Here is an 18,654-nt window from a genome sequence, read left to right as displayed (position 1 = left end):
TCAACAGACAACATATTAGAAAATCAGAAACAAATAAAACATGGGTAACCTGAAGTCCTAGGGGATTAAGGCCACAATGATGAATTGTTTTCAAGTTAATGTGCTTAAATTGATATTTATACTAATGTATAAAGTACTAACTACTAGGTACTCAATACAAATTGTGTAGAGAAAGCAAGGAGGGTCAAAAGGTCCCACATCTAATCCCCCCCCCCCCCCCCGGGCCGGGACCCAATTGAAGATTAATCCGGCTTTGTCTCTTTCCACTCATTTCCTGTCATATCTCCGCTGTCAGCTATCTAATAAAAACTGAACTTCAACTAAAGGCAACATTTGCATAATATTACATACAGTGTGCAGCCTTTTCCTTTCTTCTTTGAGCAGTCCTTTAAAACCTTTTGTGTATCTCTATGTTTGAATGTAGAAATGTAACATTAAAGGGACACTGTGTAACATTTTAAGTAAGTCATTAGCTAAAATCAATATCGTCATTCATAAATATGTCCTCATTGGTGTAAAATCACCTCTGCCAATAATCTTAATTATCCTCCTGAGCAGAGAATTACAAAAATGAATGTTACATTTTGTCCATTGAGCGGGCAAGTCGTATGGAGGAATCCATGTTTTTGGAATGTCATCAGGTGCATTGTTTAAAATTTAGAATTGTTCTTGTCCTTGAAGGCCACTGTAGCTTCTGTTATTATTCGAAAGGGGAGGGGTTACCCAGGGAGCGTTGCATTCTAGAACTTTCTAGAACTTTCTAGAACTTTCTTGATGATGTCACATTACACAGTGTCCCTTTAACAAACTAAGGATTGATATTGCATTTAGCCAAACAAAACCTTAATAAATTCCTGATGATGCTTTTTAGGAACATGGGAAAAATTTGATGTGACAACTTAATGCGTGGATCAGATCATTTCCTGTCCCATACCTACAACGTGTCAATTTTCTGCTCCCCAAATCCAAACAAATCAAATCAAATCATATCAAATCAAGTTAAACTTTATTTACATAGCCCCTTTTCATACACAAAAAGGAAGCACTAAGTGTTTGTGCTCACCAGTTTGTAAACGCTGCCATACTGACAAATACAGAGAGAGTTTTGTGGTGCTGATAATCAACTTTGTGTCAACTCATTTGGCGGTGGCTGGAATGTAACCGACATTCATTTATATGAAAAAGGTTTCGCACTATATCTTTAATTTAAAAAACCTGATACTAAATGAACTGAGGAAACACTGTCAAAGAAAACACCATAGAGCAAACTCCCAGCAGTTGAAGAAGTAAAAATACATCTTTAAAATGCTTCCATCATGTTGAAGTGAGCTACAGAAAAGATTCTTAAACCCCTCTTGCCTTAGAAAAAAAAGAGTGTCAGCAAAAATCCATCGTCTGTGAAACTCGACATGCCAAAAGAATTAAACTGATTTATCCTTAAAGTCGTGACACCATAAGAGCAGATCTCTCACACACACAGTCACGTGCACTGTGGGCTGGTTGACATGAAGCAGACGTCAAATGTGGCCGGAATCCACGATGGCAGAATTCCCCCTGATGTTCCTACTTTATCACACAAAGCTCCTTCTCATGACTTGGTTAATGATGGTTAGATTGAACTTGAATGTGACAGAATCCCGTTTGATCCTAATCCCCAATGTGCAGCGCAGCATAATCCGGTAAACTCAAACCTTGTGAAAATGTGGTCTAGTAGCCAAAAAGGGGAACGCTAAAAACTAAAGAAATGCGTCATAGAATTCCTAAATCTATACACAGCTGTTGGTGAGTATCAAAGCATTTTCACTTCCGTCTTCCTCCCTAAAAAAAACAAGATCAAGGCCCTTTCACTTCTGTCTCTGTGTTGAGATATGAGCCGGGGATTCACATTTGTAAACAAACCCACAGATAAAGAAGTGAAAAATGAGGGGAGTTTTGTACATTCCTGTGGCTTCTTTTTTCTGGAAGAAGAAGAAAAAAGTGGGCTACAGTTGAAATGAAACTGAAACCTAATTTTGATCTTCATAGTTCATAGCCTACATCTGTTTTTGCTCACAACGTCCATTGTGCCAAACCAAAAAGGTGCAACAAATATGAGCTGAAAAGTAGTCTCTCTGGTTCAAGATTGACAGTGTATGTTTTTTTCTTTCAGTTTATGATGTTTTCAGATTAGTAAAACATTGATTTCTTGAAATGAGTGGGGTGAGATTTTGCGGCTGTATTTGTAAAATAAAACAAAATATGTAGGCCTCCTATTTAAGAGCACTACATATAAATACATTGTAACTATGTCATTAATATTCATATTATATTCATATATAATAAACATACAGTTATATTTAAGTATGATACTAAAGAAGGACATATATTTAAAGCATTATTGACTAGCTACTATGAATGTCCCACTCATGGTACCACAGTCAATCATGCTGAATGCTATTAGTGGATGGCGCCCTCCAGTGGTTTAAAGTCCTCACTGAAAAAGGATCTGATTTGATCTGGAGAATGATTTATTCTCTGTGTATAAGAATTAAACCAGCTTTAAACATACAATAATGTATAAAATAACAATAATTAGGCTGTAATTGTATCACATTTAGGCTACACTTTGCCTATAGCTTAGAGGCTATTGTAATCTCTTGTAGAATCACAAAGGCCTATGTATACACTTACAATAACAAATATTTACATAGGCCTATACAATAGTAAGAGTAATTTGAGTAAAAACTGCCAGAGTAGGCTATACCTAAGTTTAGGATTTGTGATAGCCTACGCTTGATGGTATTATTGTGGGAGGTCATGCCAAAAATGTCTAACCAAATATTTATTAAATGTTAGCCTAAAATGGTCAACAAAAGGTGTGCGGTTCAAACCGCACTATGACACATATGTTGTAACTGTAAATTAGCCAGTTAGTTTCTCAGAAATAGGAAGTACGGTAAGCTACACCGTTGTTTGGCATGCTGCCTTCACTTGCTGTCGGACATCTTGCTCTTAAAAAATCTCAGAAAGCGGGAACTGAATTCAAACATAGGATACGACAACTGATTTGTGAAAGTGTTGAACAGTCAATAGCTAAAGTTGTGTAACGTAGAAGCTGAAATATGTTATTTTGCATTGTTTGTGTATTAACAACTGGTATTTGCATATATCCGAGCTTTTAAAAGAGCCCCTGAATGCACCCAGAGCTCCCTGCTGGTCACTCTGCACTGTTGTAAACAGACGGTGTTCAGACAGAGGCAACTCCGGGTGGATCAGACCAGAACCGGGACAGACTGCAAGAAGACACGATGGTAAGACCGGAAATATCCTCCGTAGACTTTAGAAAAGCTTGTTTTATACTTTGTAAGACGCCCGTGTAGTGTTTGAGTTTCACCTAGAGCTTCTTCGGGAAGAATTTCTTTTCTTTTCACCTGAGTGACAAAAGAAAAGAGTAAGAAACTGAGACAGACACTTGTTGTGACTCGCATTGAAGCTAACCGGAACACAGCCGCTGTCTGTAGTAATCTTTTACATCATATTTTACTTAATGTTGTTCCGGTTTTATCGTGAATGCATCATAAATGAACCTAAACTAAACTTTTTCCTTTCTTCAGACTACCTAAGCCTACTACTGTAACTTCTGGCGCACTACACTAAACCTCTTTAGCTTTTTCCTCTCTACTTTAGCACATCTTACTGGTATTGGCACACCTTGACCCACGCGACTTACATGTCATAACTTACTTTTCTTCATTCATGTTAGAACTTGTGTTTGACATTTTTTCTCTATGTTTTGTAAATAGGCTATGGTAGCCTATGTGATCTATCTATCTATCTATCTATCTATCTATCTATCTATCTATCTATCTATCTATCACAGCATCATTATGACATGACATTATGTTTTTGTATTTAGTTTAACTTTAACTGCTTAAGTCTTCCCTGAGTCCAGGAAGTTAAAAGCTGTCTTACACATGTTTTCCAGCACCAACAAAGTTGACTGGATTCAACAAGGAGCGGCAGCAACCAGTGTATTTTCTTCAAAATCAGACAACAAGGTGGGTGAAAACAGTTTAATTAGTATTTGAGTTTTACAATAACTGTATCAGTGCTAATGAGTTGAAGCAACCAAACCTGCCATTTTGTGCCAAGAGAAAACATTTAAACATTTTATCCTAGAGAGAAAAAAATGCAATAAGTGTGTGACTTTGTTTTGCCTATGAAGTAACCTTTTTAGAAATATTCAAAATGTATTCAAAAAATAAAGGTGATAACAGTTCTACAGACTGTATTATGTAGATGTTGTCGGCTAGAAATATACAAAGTAGCAGCTGCTTATGTAATATATTTTTTAAAGTGGCCATTAAAGGCTTACTGATACACAGTGTTTGCACAGAAAGGGCAGAAACCGACAAGCATGAATCAAGATATTTAAGTTGAGAGAGCAAAGTCCAATTACATTATTCCAGAAAAGGGCGGATATGCAAACAAAGTATAGGGCGAACCCAACCAGGTAAGAGAGAATCAATCAACTCTGGAATTCCTAATCTCTGATGCAAAATACAGTATCTGACAGTAGACTGTAGCGGAAACGGGCCAGTATTTATACTGATGAGGTCATGTTGGGAGGGGGATGTGGCGGGGCAGGGAAGTGAGTGAGTGGGTGGGTGGGTGGAGCAGGTCAGGTGGAATGAATGGATGAGTAATCCTTCAATCATAGCCATAATACTGTACTGTTCCAACTCCTACAAGCTCTTAATAAGTTTAATAAGTAACCACTATTTTCTCAAAATATGTTTTTTTTTAATACTCTCAACCAAAAACCTCAACTTCTCAAGTTACATCAACTCAACTTTCTACAATCATTCTTAGCACTATTATGAAGGTTATTACAGAAGTTTTTTTTCACATGTTGTTGATGGTCTGATTTATGATGCATTTTAAAGACCTGCACATAGTATTTTTTCGATTTATAAAATAAAAAAAGGCTGGATCCTAAATCTGTTCTTTAAAAACTTTTGACACTGAAATGTTGTCAAAATATTGTAAAAATGAAATAAAGACTTTAACTCTGGCTTTATCCCACATCTAGAATTTAGTTTCTTGATTCAAATCCACGCATAATGAGTTAGATATTGCCAAAATCACATACTTATTCAAACATTACTGAAACAATTTCAATACAAAATAATAATTGTTTTAATGTAAATGATCAACTGGCAAACTTTCATGGTGATACCTAAAAGTTCATTATGTTTCCCCTATATTAACCTGCAGTGTGACTCACCTACAGTGCCTTCCTCACTGTTCTGTGCCTAGGTCTTGTCCTGTGTTCACACCATGGCCACCCTGGAGGACTGTGAAATGGACTCCTTCGGCCCGGAGCTGCCGGCCATGTTTGACGGCATCAGGCTGGCTGCCGTGGCGACGGTCCTCTATGTCATCGTCCGCTGTCTCAACCTGAAGAGCTTCACGTCTCCGCCAGAGCTCACCTACCAAGACACTCCGCTCAGCCGCTACCTGCTCAAATGCTGCCCCATGCTGACCAAAGAGTGAGTCTTTAGCATTCTCTTGTCCCAGTGTGAAAGACTTTGAAAACACTGGATGCCGTCTGGTGTGCTAATTTGGGTCATGGTGACTGATCACCTGAGATACATAATTAAATTTCTACCTTTTAAAGTAGCTATGAGGAACTTTATATTTTTGTTGATTCTCCCTTTTCTTTGGATAAAATCAGCAGTGTTTTTTTCCGACACCAGAGCCCAAGCCTGTGTGTTTGTTTAGGAAGTTAGTAAAAGAGCTCCTATATTTAAAAGTGACCACATAAGATTAATAACGGTAATATGACGATGGTGAAGCAGCGAGGTAAACTTTGATTTAGTACCGTTCATAAACACAGGATGTTAAGGTCTGCCTGCTGTAAATCATTTTTGTCTAAGTTCCCGGTGAAAAATTGTACCTCTGCAAAGGCATTAATAATAACTATATAAAAACAGTGTTCTTTTCGCTGATGCTCTGGTTCGCTGTTAAAGGTAATTTATGATCAACAGAGGAAAAATTTGACTGTTTTTATTAACATTTTAAAAGTTCATCATTGGAGCCATAACACTTTAATCCTACAATATAACTAGACTCCAATCTTCCAACCCTGACTGAAGGGGGGAGGTGACGGAGCTCATAATGCCTGGGGGTGAGGCTGTCACAACAGAAGAGATAGACGATAGATTACATACTGGTTGTGTCACTTACATGGATTTTCAAGACTGTTTTGAAAAGAAGTAATAAAACACCTGCCAGAAGGAGGAGTGAGAGAAATAGCTTTTAAATTTGCACTGGAACTGGTTTTTCACGTGTAGGACTTTACAACAACAACAATAATGACTCAGGCTTTTCCTCAATCCTCAAATGTGTCCTTAGTAACTTAGAGGTCACCCGAGGGAATTCATTTTCACTCGACTTTTTTGTTGTCGTTGCAAGAGACACACCATAATACTGTAGTTTGGAGAACGAGCAGAAAAACAAGCATAATGGATGAAAATAATGGAGATTAAACAACAAAGTAAAACAGAAACATACTTCATGTAAAATGGCTAATCAACAAACTTATTTTTCCAAAGTAAATACATTAATAAAAACTACAGGGAATGTATTAAAGACAAATGACATATACAGAGAGGTTAAGGCCTGGTAAACTAACTCCTTTCAATCTCCATTTTATCTTTTCATTTTCAAACTTGTAGTCTTCCTCACCGAATGTGCAACTTTTCTCCACATATGTAGCTGCGCACACTGAACACCTGTAAACACACTTTATTATGTAATATTGATTGAGTTCCCTTTCAAAGTTTCTGCTCTGCACTTGCAAAGTAGGCGTTTATTTATCTTAGTATCTACTTAGCGATGTGTGTATCAAGGTTAATGCTTATGCTGAGGTTAATATTTATATTTGTGCCAAACAAACCTCTGCTACTTGTATTTGAACGTGGTTGATGAGTCCTACGTTGACTTCATCAAACAGTTCTACATCCTGTGAACTTGTGTCTGTAACGTGATTTTAAAGTTGTGCAAAATCCTGTTGCCTTCGAGCCACATATTTCAAACACATTCAAAAGTTAATGGGTCTTAAATAACTTGACTGACTGTGTGATATGAAAATAAGCCACACTCTCTCTCTATACTAGTGAAGAGTCATTTAACAGACCAGCCCGGTCAGCTGGGTTGGATTTGATCTGATTTGTCTGCCACCTCCTGTAGTTGGAGTGTTATGTCTGTACTGTGATCCTCTGTGCTGGGACTGTGTTGACACATCTGTAAAGGTAGAGTTTACAGCTGTAATGTAATCTGCTCCTTGTCTTCAGATACATTCCCCCCCTGCTGTGGGGTAAGAGCGGGCATCTGCAGACGGCTCTGTACGGCAAGATGGGCCGTGTCAACACCCCCACGCCCTGCGGGGTCCGCAAGTTCCTCCCCATGCCGGACGGGGCCACGGCCAGCTTCGACCTGTTTGAAGCCCTGGGAGACCACAGCACTGGAGGTAGGGGGGAATCTGTTAAAGGTGGAGTCAGCGATCCTGGAGAACGCTTGTTGTCAAAATCACTTTTTTTGTCAACATCAGTGAATATCCACCATCCAATCTGCTACCTGTTTATACTGTGTGTGTGTGTGCGCTGATAATAAACCAGTGGTTATACACAGCCTAGGCTCTGTGAACGGGCATCTCGCAAGCTGTAATGGTGGGCCCCTTTTTTCGCATACCAGTTTTCCAGAATCGCTGACTCATCGCATTGTCATCTGACAATCACACAACTAGTGATTTTCCTTCGTTAGACTTCTAAATCTTATTTTATTTAATGAAGACTTGACTTCACACACGATATTGATTTGCTGAGCTGTTTTTTCATTTGCCCATTCTCTCTTCACATATTGTATTTGCCTGTTTTGGTGAGCATTCATACTGCAGTATGCATGAGCAGGAAGACCGCTAATGAACTCCCATGACAGAAAATACCAAGCATTTCAGCTGGCAATTAAATCCACACACACACACACACACACACACACACACACACACACACACACACACACACACACACACACACACACACACACACACACACACACACACACACACACACACACACACACACACACATGACATCCACTATTATCACCACACATGACTCTACTTTGAATGTTTGTGCTTTAGACCACATTTGTTTAGTGTGTGTGTGTGTGTGTGTGTGTGTGTGTGTGTGTGTGTGTGTGTGTGTGTGTGTGTGTGTGTGTGTGTGTGTGTGTGTGTGTGTGTGTGTGTGTGTGTGTGTGTGTGTGTGTGTGTGTGTGTGTGTGTGTGTGTGTGTGTGTGTGTGTGTGTGTGTGTGTGTGTGTGTGTGTGTGTGTGTCAGATGACATTACCATGGTAATCTGCCCTGGGATCGGTAACCATAGCGAGAAGAATTACATTCGGACCTTTGTGGATCACTCCCAGCGCCAGGGTTACCGCTGTGCCGTGCTCAACCACCTGGGAGCTCTGCCCAACGTGGAGCTCACCTCGCCCCGCATGTTCACCTACGGTAACCAGGGAACACACACAAAAATGCAACATATAAACCCACGGTTTGTAGCTTGAAAATGAATGGGGTAACTGGACATATTTGTAACCCATTTAGACTGGATGCAATGTCATACTTGTATTTTTTTATCACTATGCAGTTGTAGAAAATGAAACAAAAAAGTTCCGGATGGTCCTTAAATGATAGAATGTTGTTTGGATTATAGTTATAAAATTGTTTGATCCCATTCTAACTATAATCCAGGTCTTACTGGGGGAATTAAGATGTCTGATCTAATGTCATACTTTTTCTTATTATCAATGTCATACTTTTTTGTATCACTACCCAGTTGTAAGAGTGTGTGTCTTTCTGTCAGGTTGTACGTGGGAGTATGGGGCCATGGTGGGCTACATGAAGCGGGCGTTCCCCCAGACGCTGCTGGTGGTGGTGGGCTTCAGTCTGGGGGGAAACATCGTGTGTAAGTTCCTGGGTGAGAACAGATCCAACCAGGACAGAGTGCTGTGCGGTGTCAGCGTCTGCCAGGGATACAGCGCCTCCAGGTTGGTAGAACAAAGGCCAGACTGATGGACTGAATCATGAGTGGATATGAGGAAAAATGCATAAGAGTAGAAACTTTAAGTCTCATAGTTATTATTATTATTATTATTATTATTATTATTATTATTATTATTATTATTATTATTATTATTATTGTCATTATTATTACTATTATTATTATTATTATTATTATTATTATTATTATTATTATTATTATTATTATTATTATCATTTTTGATTCTGTAATTTATTTTATGTTTAAAATTGAATTAATGAACTTTATCATAATAAAATGTGCTTATTTTTTTTATAAATATTATTTATCTATTTTCTAATTTAATTTTCGAACCTAATCATTTTCATATTTTTTTTTTATTTTTCTCCTTTTTGTCCAATTTATAAAAGAACAAAAAGGTTAAATGACTTGTTCTGAAAGCACTCTGAATATGCAGTAAATGTATGTTATCATAATAATTTGTCCTCCGGTCTAAAGTCTGTGGGTGTATCTCATACCATAGTGTGTGTGTGTGCATGCCTTCATGTGTTTGTGTGTGTGTTTAGGGCCCAGGAAACATTCCTACAGTGGGATCAATGCCGTAGAGTCTACAACTTTGTTTTGGCCGACAACATGAAGAAACTCATCGTGTCACACAGGTAGAGACACACAGCAACAGTTTCTACTGTTACACATTAACAGGAGATTTTGCATACATTTGCATAAACTGAAATACTGTCATGTGACATCTTCTTTATGGATTTTCAACCACATTTGTAATACATTTGTTGTTCGTTGAGTCTTTTAATTTCTTTCTCCACATCAATTTCTGCAGCAAAAAGTGATTGAAAACACAGCAATATTGATATAGTCAGACAGGTGCTACTAGCCAAACAAATATTGAGCTATCTGCAGTTGTCTAAATACCGTTGTGTATTTGTTCAAACAGTAGCAGTTTGCTTGACCTGAAGTCCAGTAACATCGGTGAAGCAGACCTGAGCCTGCTGTACGCTGCCACATCGCTGATGCAGATTGACGACAGCATCATGAGGTGAAGTCTGTGGTGGATTTTCATTCCCAATATCTAACTAATAATGCACACACAGTACATTCTTTCTCCAGACATTTCTTATCGCTTCTGGCATTGACGTTTTCTCACCATTTGTTTTTGCAGAAAATTCCACGGTTACAGCTCCTTAAAGGAATACTACGAGAAGGAGAGCTGTGTGCAATACATCCACAAAGTAAGTGAAAAGTGAATGAGAGTTGTTACATTAGGTTTGGTATACTGTTATATTGATAATACTTTACCTGCTTTTACCCCTTCAGTTACTTCCTACTACTTTAATAATGATATGTATAGCATCTTCATACAAGAAATGCAGCTCAATTTGCTTTACAATGATAAAATGACATGCATCACAAGTTTCACATTTAAATAGACATAAAATGAACATACAAAAAAATAAGATAAAGTAGGAATAGAAAGGCGCTGCAAAGAAGCAATGTGTTTTTTTTTAAATAAATAGAAAGGTATTTAAAAACCTTAAAGGTGTAATTCAATAAAATAACTCAATTACTATTTGTACTGCTACTTCTCTCACTACTTTCACTACCTCTGCTGCTGCTGCTACGACTGCTGTACCACACATTTCACTAGTAGCACCCACTGCTATACTTCCTCTATTAAATCATCTTCTTTCACTATTACCACTGACTGCTAATGCCTCAACAGACAATCCATCTGTTGGTATAACTGGTTGTACGTGAAAGTAAAATAACCGACTAAAACTAAATACAGTTAAAGTGTGATCCAAGATTATAGGAGTTCAGCAGAAAGACATGGGCACAACAGACGGCTGAGAAGGCAAAAAAAGAAAAAAATCAGCCAACCAGATCACATTCTTTCCAAGGAATTTTCTCTAATGCCTTCAGGCGGACATTACAATGTGCCCCTAATAACAACACATTGTTACTCTACGTCCTTTTATTCCTGCTGCTATTTAGCTGCTGAACACAGGCTTTCATTTCATTTCATTTAAATGTTAATTATTTATTCCTATTTACTGTTTCTAACCAGGTCCATTTGTTATCAGACAATTCACCAGATTTAAGTTTTGGAGAGAAAAAAAAATACATTCTTTAGGGAGTTAGATAAAAAGAATGATACTACTGTCTTTGTGTGAAACGTGGAGCTAGAACTAGGGATGTGTTTAGCTTAGCGTAGCTTAGCATAGCATAAAAGACTGGAAGCAGCAGGTGGCAAAGAGCTATCACTCCCCAACTAGATAAACAACATACCAGAGCCTAAAGCAGTAAGAGGTTAGCAGTGTGTATCTTGTTTGTTTACCTTGAACACAAACATACATGCCATAGGGTGTGGTGTTAGAGGAAGTTACATGCTGTATTTATTTATTGCCACAGTGTTTGTATACAGTGTCTCTGCTAGTTGCCTGGTAACTCCACTCACTTGGTACTTCCTCTAAAAATGCACAAATTGTTATCTCAAAGAACGGACATCGTATTTTTATTTAACCCGTATGTAGAAGCAAAAAATTCCTAAAATGTCAAACTACTCTTTTTTTTTCATGAAGAGTGAATTCAATTACATAAATACTGCTTTTCTCACCTTCTACTACTAGAAATTGTAGTTTTCATTACAGTTGCTCCAAATAAAGAATATAAATATGGATGTGAAATATAAAAATGCACACAATACAAAATATTTACACAATAAAGGCAGTAGAAAACACATTAGGAATATATGAAATATGGAATGTATAAAAATAATTTACTCTTGCTACGGAGTAAATTACGGTAGCTACGGTACTACATTGGGTAATCTGTAACCTCTCCTATTAACACTAGCCCACTTCTATTATTACTGCTACTGTCCCTTTCATACGCACTGTGTAACCGGGCCTTACTGTTGTTTCACCTGCAGGTCACTGTTCCGCTGATCCTGGTCAATTCCTTAGACGACCCACTAATTCATCAGTCTCTACTGTCTATTCCACGTACACTGGCAGGTTTGTGTTTAATATACAAGACTCATTTATTAACAATAGTGATAAGTTATTTAATTAATTACTTTGATACTATAGGGGATGGATTCACAGTCTAAAGGCCAGTCGTGAATTTGACACAGTAGATTTTCAGTAAAAGCGTGGAGGGGTTATCAAAATTGTTGCAGTAACAGTTATAGGGGAGAGTGGCCTAAGTTGTGCATTTTGGAAGTTGTGCCACCCCTTGTTTCTAGAAAACCGTGGAAGAAATTGGAAATGTGACCACATATTTAAGAAGAGCCATCCATTTGACTCATCCTGTAAAGAACGGAGACACAAGGAATAAGATATAAGCACATTTAAGCTAAAACAAACTGTGTTTTGCCTTTCAAAGTAAAATTTCCATGATCAAGGTTTTTTGATTATTGTGTCTGAACACTTATAGACAAGTTTGAAAACATTTGACACATGTTTTAGTGCTTTGGTATGCTACATTTTGAGTCTATACAGTTAGCACGATGTCAGCCCTAAATTGCTGCATCATGCTTATTATCCAAATTTCTGGGATTGGGGTGATTTGTGCCAAAGGGCCTAGGTGAGTTATAAGTAAGTAAGTAAAATGTATTTATAAAAGCACATTTATGACAGTTTGCACTGTCCAAAGTGCTGTACATAGTGCATTCAGTAGGTAAACAATGAAGGTAAAATAACAATAACCAAAATAAAAGACGTAAAGCCCATACATCCACATAAACACAGATAGTAGTGCAGAGGTAAGATAGTTAATGGGGAGGAAACACCAGGGTGTACATATGGGTTTTGAGCCTTGATTTAAAGGCAGAAATGTAGAGGGAATCACATTTGTCAGGTGGCAGTTGGTTCCACAAGCACGGAGCAACTAGTGCAAAGTACATTTCTGAGAGTTGTGCCAGTGGCATGGCTGTATACGCTGGTCACCAAAAGAAAGTGATTGTCTACAGTAGCTCAGAAGAGAGTGACATCTCAATTCCAGTTAACGACACCACTGATGAGAGTTCAGATGGCCAGAAAGATGATGATGGTGACTTTGTCATTGTGAGCTTTGCAGGTAAAACCATTAGATCTGCTAGGCCTTGTTTAAGAAAATTGTCCTTCAATCTTTGTCAACTATTTACTTTAAATACACCTTAAATAAGTGATTGTCTAATGGATTTGTCTTGCATTACAGTTTATGAGATATATATAGCAATGGCACAATTTACCCCATGGTATTCTCTCCAACCGCACAACTTACACCACACCGGGGGCAAGTTGTGCAACAAGACAACTTTTTTTCCGAAAGCTATATTTCTTCAACAGTTTATTCCAGATCCAAAGTTTTTATTGCCAGGGATGCACAACATCCTTACTTTAAAGTCACTTTGAGTGAAAAGTTGCACAACTTAGGCCACTCTCCCCTATCATTATTACAATTTTTTTTTGTGTGTGTTTTCCAAGAAATGGATGACTACAGTATAACAGGTAAACCATTGTCCTCATAATACAAGGTCAGACCAGTGCAGAGCAACTGAACCCGCTGTCCCTCCCCGGAGGTGGACACTGGAGTCAGAGTCTTAAGCGTTGATAAAATCTTGTCAAGCCAGACGGTCTTGTTGAATTTTTCAGGGCCATGTGATCCGCCCGGGCTGTCGGATTATATATAGAGCTCTCTCTGTGTGTGTGTGTGTGTGTGTGTGTGTGTGTGTGTGTGTGTGTGTGTGTGTGTGTGTGCGCTTGGGTGGGTGGGTGTGCTTGGGTGGATGGGTGTGTGTGTGTGCGTGCTTGGGTGGGTGTGTGTGTCTTGCCTCAGTAGGTAGTCACATGCAGTGCCCCCTGTGTGTCTGTAAATCAGTGTGTGTATCGACTTAGACCTTTGACAGGTGAAATTCTAAACGTGTCCTCTACTTAAAGGAGACAGACATTTTTCTTAATTAAATAATAAAAATGTCATGCACATAGTAAACCCTCTTAAAACTCACCAAAGGTTTTTGTTGAATAGAAAAAAAAATTCTTACAAATATTGAGGTGTGTAAGTTTGTAAATGAACACACAACACACACATACTGTAAAAATGAGAAACTGTGTCGGTGGTGTGGTGTAACAGTAAGTGAAAGAGGATGTTGCGTTTCCGTGCGGAAGTCGATTTTAGCCGATAACCCCGACAACACAGGAGAACTAAATAATTTACTTTCACACGCTGACAGTGATCAAGGTGCCTTTAGTTACAGAGATGGGCAGAGGTGCTCGGCTGGAACACCAATGTGACACGATGGAAGTGCGAAACATTCTGTACTGGCACTGAATGTTTCTCTGATAGAGCCAAGGGCGTCTGTAATCTCAAAATATCCTTGTGCAGGTTAGATTTTGTGGCCTGGGTTCATTTAATTGTTGCCAAGACAGCACTGATTAATTTATATTTTTTTTCCAATTCATTTATAATCTTTTAATAGCATTTTAAAGATATTTTTTTGGCATTTTTATGCTTTATTGATAGTGTTAAGAGACAGAGGTGAAATGGGGCAGAGAGGGGAGTGACATGCAGAGAACGACCACGGGCGGGAATCGAACCCGGGTCCGCTGCTGGGCCCGGCCCGGGGGGGGACGCCGTACCAACTGAGCTAAGGGCGCCCCCTTTATAATCTTTTTAATGAAAAAGAAATAACAAAGTCAAAGTGCTGAACCCATATAGAGCTAAAACTAACTTTGAAGCTAGTTTTAGCTCATCGGTTAGTTCACTGCTTTTCAAATGTACATGGACGGTATGATTGACTCTATTGTTACTGCTCTTATCAGCCCCTCTGTGTAAAACTCAGGAAGCTGCTTCCAACAAACACAGTTAAACACATAATGTGTGCAGTTGGCAGAGTAAACAAGTTATGGTGGAGCAAAATGTGTATAAAGACAACAGTACGCTCACTAGTTTGCCATATCAACTATATAAGTGCTAATGTGATAGTGTGGTGTCAGCAACTTGTGCCTGCTGCTCCCAAGTGGCCAAACAATAAGGTATTGCAGCTTTAAAAAAAATTAATAACCAAACCCTGTAAAAGATTGATCAAATAAATAAATAACAATAAGTCAATCATCTTCCCTCTCCTTCTACCCTATAGAAAAGATGCCCAACGTGATATTCGCGCTGACCCAACACGGGGGCCATCTTGGCTTCTTTGAGGGCGCGGTGCTGTTCCCTCAGCCCCTCACCTGGATGGACAAGGTCATCACTGAGTGCACCGACGCTATCTGCCACTGGGAGAAGAACCAGCCCTCCTGTCGCAGGAGCACACACCAGAGCACTGAGGTGACTCCCAGTGGGTGACACACACACACACACTGAGAGATGTGTGTGTGTGTGTGTGTGTGTAGACAAAACAACTAAAGACCAAAACTGTAAACACAGGCTGGCACATACTAAGCCTACTATATAATTGCCCTGCTTTAGTACTAACGGTCCTAACAGTTTAGTATGTACAGTTTAATTCTGCTGGGGAAATGTAGAAAATCACTGAATGGGTTAGAAAATGCAGGCTACGTATGAAGTTGGGTTCTCCACGTCGTAAATCCCCCCCCCCCCCCACCCCCACTCCCACGAGATAATAATACTGGAAACTGTAACTTGACCCCGAGGTGAATTGTTCCCGGTTAACCTCGAGTGTAACATGAGGTGACCCTTTGCTTGGTTTTTTGGCAGCTGCTGCTTCTTGCGTCGGCACCTTTGTGTGATATGATGACGTGTGGGACGGGACACACTGAATGTCACCTTTCACCTGTGTATAGAAAGAAGAAAATATTTATATGTGTATATTTCTTTCCTTGAGTATCTAGGTAAATGTTCCTAGTAGATACTCAACATTTTTTTATAAGTAAGCCGGCGTACAAATGTAAGACTTGAGTTTAAGGGCCATCTTGAGGGCGAAAGAAATTCTGAGACTTCGACAATATGACAAGAATAAAGTAGTAATTTCACTAGAAAAAGTTTGTCTATGTACCACTTCAGTATAGGTTTAAGAAATACGGAAATAGAGACAAACAATGGTTAGACAAGGACGCTGCCATTAGACTGCTCTCGCCCTTGTTTTGCAAGTTACTGGAAATATGTTTTGCAGAATTTCTTTCTCATAAAGTTACAATTTTATTCCGTCTAAATAGGCCTATATTATCGTTATGTTGTGACATTTTTAACTAAATATTAAGCTATGACTTTTCTCGTAAAATTTCCATTTTATTCTAGTAATTTCATTATTTTTTTTCCTTGACGTGGCCCCATTGCTCCGTCGTACAGTTTAGACTTTGAATATAAAAGAAATCGCTGCAGAAACTGGAAAACTTTGACCGTAATATAATTTCGAATATACCTGTTGATCAGTTGTATTTTCAAGCATATTGTGGTTATCTATTTAAAAGATGGAGCTTGTAAAGTTTACGACCAGATTTAAGTGCCTTAATATAAGTGGGGAAACTGTTGAGCTACCTCCGAGAAGCAGCAGTAAGGACGTGATTTATAGTTTACAGTGATTTCCAGCTATGGTGTTCAGGCAGACTGTGCTCTTAAATTCCTTTATATGATATAACTTGATTTAGTTCCTTTCCATTAGGACAATTTTGTAGTTTTATTGCAAGAAAAATAACAAACTCTTTGATTTATTTATATATATTGAGGCTATATTTTGCTCTTTTTGAAACCTTTTGCGTTGTTATTGTGTGCGTTGGACCATCAGCCTGCATTGTTGCTGCTGACCTTTCAAAATAAAAGGCTTCAGGGTGTTATGTTTTTTAATAGGTTTAAGAGATATTAAACTATACACACACAGACGGACGGACATCTGAAAAGCTAATCTTTGATTTACTGCTGCCTTTCTAACTGTCCTGTCTGTGTTGTTACTGTGGTAACTAGTTATCATTGTACTGCTCCAGACCCAGCTTGTCCTATTTCCCAAAATACTGTAGAGTGCCTTAAAACCAGCAGGTTGCAACACTTTTTGTTATTTTGACCTGCCCCATAGCATGTGGACAGTGAAGTGGTTTAAATGCTGCTATTAACTCTAAATTATTACCACATAAAAAGACTGTCCAGGACAGATCTGGGTCAAACTGTGTTTACAAACACTTTGGACAGAAAAAAGAGAGGAGAGTGCAAACGGGACACACACACAGTACGAGTATTCAATAAGAAATCCAGTTATGGATTCTGAATTGTATGCACTTACCAAACAAACGGACCAAAGCACTCTTCACCTTTCCAAAAAAAAAAGGTACCTCAACTTTGTAATTTTTATTTACTGCTGAATTTTGGCCTCGTGTGACTCCGTATAAAAAAAAAGCATACATGGCTTTGGGCCGAATACAATGGAGGTCTCATATTAGACATTACTTTGAACAAAGAGTTATTGATTCGTTTTGTAAGTGACCAAGATTTTTTTTGTTTTAAGCTGCTTATTTGCTACTTACTAGATGGGTGGATTTTGCCATGTAAAATATATGAATAAAAACAGTAAAACAGGGTAGAAAAAGAGATGGAAACCATATAAAATGAATGCTCTGTCTCATCTCATTAAAGTGTACTGTATTTCCATGAGAAATGTACTGAAAAAGATCTCAAAAGTCAGACAAAATCATTTTTTTCTTCCTTTTATTTTGGGTCCTTTTCCTTTGCTTTCATGTGAAGTGCCTGGGGTGTGTATGCGTGTGTTGATGTTAGTCATAGTTTCCTGTGAGTAACATCCTGTCAGACGCTGTAAGACCAGTGGACTCCACCCAAGTGCATTCTTGTCTTATTAATCAGCATTTTAACCATTCGACTTGAATCTTAATCTGCCTATTAAAAGCCGATTCTAACTTGCAGCAGCCCCACTGCTGTGCCTTTATGTGCAATATGTGCTGACTATTTGAACCGTTACTGTCTTTTTACAGTTCCTGTTATTCTGTATAATGGCACTTAAGTGTGTATCAGCATATGGGTGAAAACATTCAGAATCTAATCATAACATGTTTTCATCTGATGCGGTGCACGGCCATGACTCACCCTTTAATAAAGATTTTTCACAAATACTTTTTTTGTCTGTTTATTGATACTTTTTATAGGTTTTTCTTTTTTTAGCTATGCTTTTGTTTTGAAATGTCCATATACGCTGCTCTGTCAGACCACTTTTTTTGTTTCGGATTGAAATATCTCCACAACTCCTGCATGGATGGCCAGGAAATGATGTACAAACATACATTGTCCTCTAGTTTGTCACTGGATGAAAAGACATGAGGTTGACATGTTGCTTTCAGGGAAAAACACTGTTGTTTTGGTTCAAACATTTATTTGCCTGGTAACAAACTACGACTGTACGTACTTTGGGTAAAGAGTCAGCTTAATCAAATATAATGTAATGTATAATGACAAATGGGGGTTGTAATTTAAGAGGCAAATTCAATTTGAAGTTGCATTATCCTCAGACCAGTCTTAAAATTATCTGTATTTCTATTTGTGGGGTGTTTTTGTGGAATGGTCTTGACGCTCAGGTCTGAAAAATATAAGTTATTGAAAAGGTACATAAGTGAAGAA

At 38.4% G+C, this 18,654-nt stretch overlaps 1 protein-coding gene across 1 annotated transcript; it reads left to right on the top strand.

The window, feature by feature from the left end:
• Nucleotides 1–3,223: 3,223 nt before the first annotated feature.
• On the top strand, nucleotides 3,224–18,125 carry LOC307251247 (monoacylglycerol lipase ABHD2-like). Its single transcript, XM_080028567.1, has 11 exons — nucleotides 3,224–3,290; nucleotides 3,965–4,037; nucleotides 5,299–5,531; nucleotides 7,338–7,513; nucleotides 8,385–8,552; nucleotides 8,908–9,091; nucleotides 9,651–9,743; nucleotides 10,034–10,135; nucleotides 10,259–10,328; nucleotides 12,029–12,113; nucleotides 15,218–18,125. Exons 3-11 carry the CDS (start codon nucleotides 5,320–5,322, stop codon nucleotides 15,421–15,423), a joined length of 1,296 nt encoding a protein of 431 aa, XP_079884693.1. The 5' UTR covers nucleotides 3,224–3,290; nucleotides 3,965–4,037; nucleotides 5,299–5,319; the 3' UTR covers nucleotides 15,424–18,125.
• Nucleotides 18,126–18,654: the final 529 nt, after the last annotated feature.

This window comes from Ammodytes marinus (assembly GCF_949987685.1).
Source record: "Ammodytes marinus genome assembly, chromosome: 5".
Classification (NCBI taxonomy): Eukaryota; Metazoa; Chordata; class Actinopteri; order Uranoscopiformes; family Ammodytidae; genus Ammodytes; species Ammodytes marinus.
This window is presented reverse-complemented; position numbering and strand designations above follow the sequence as displayed.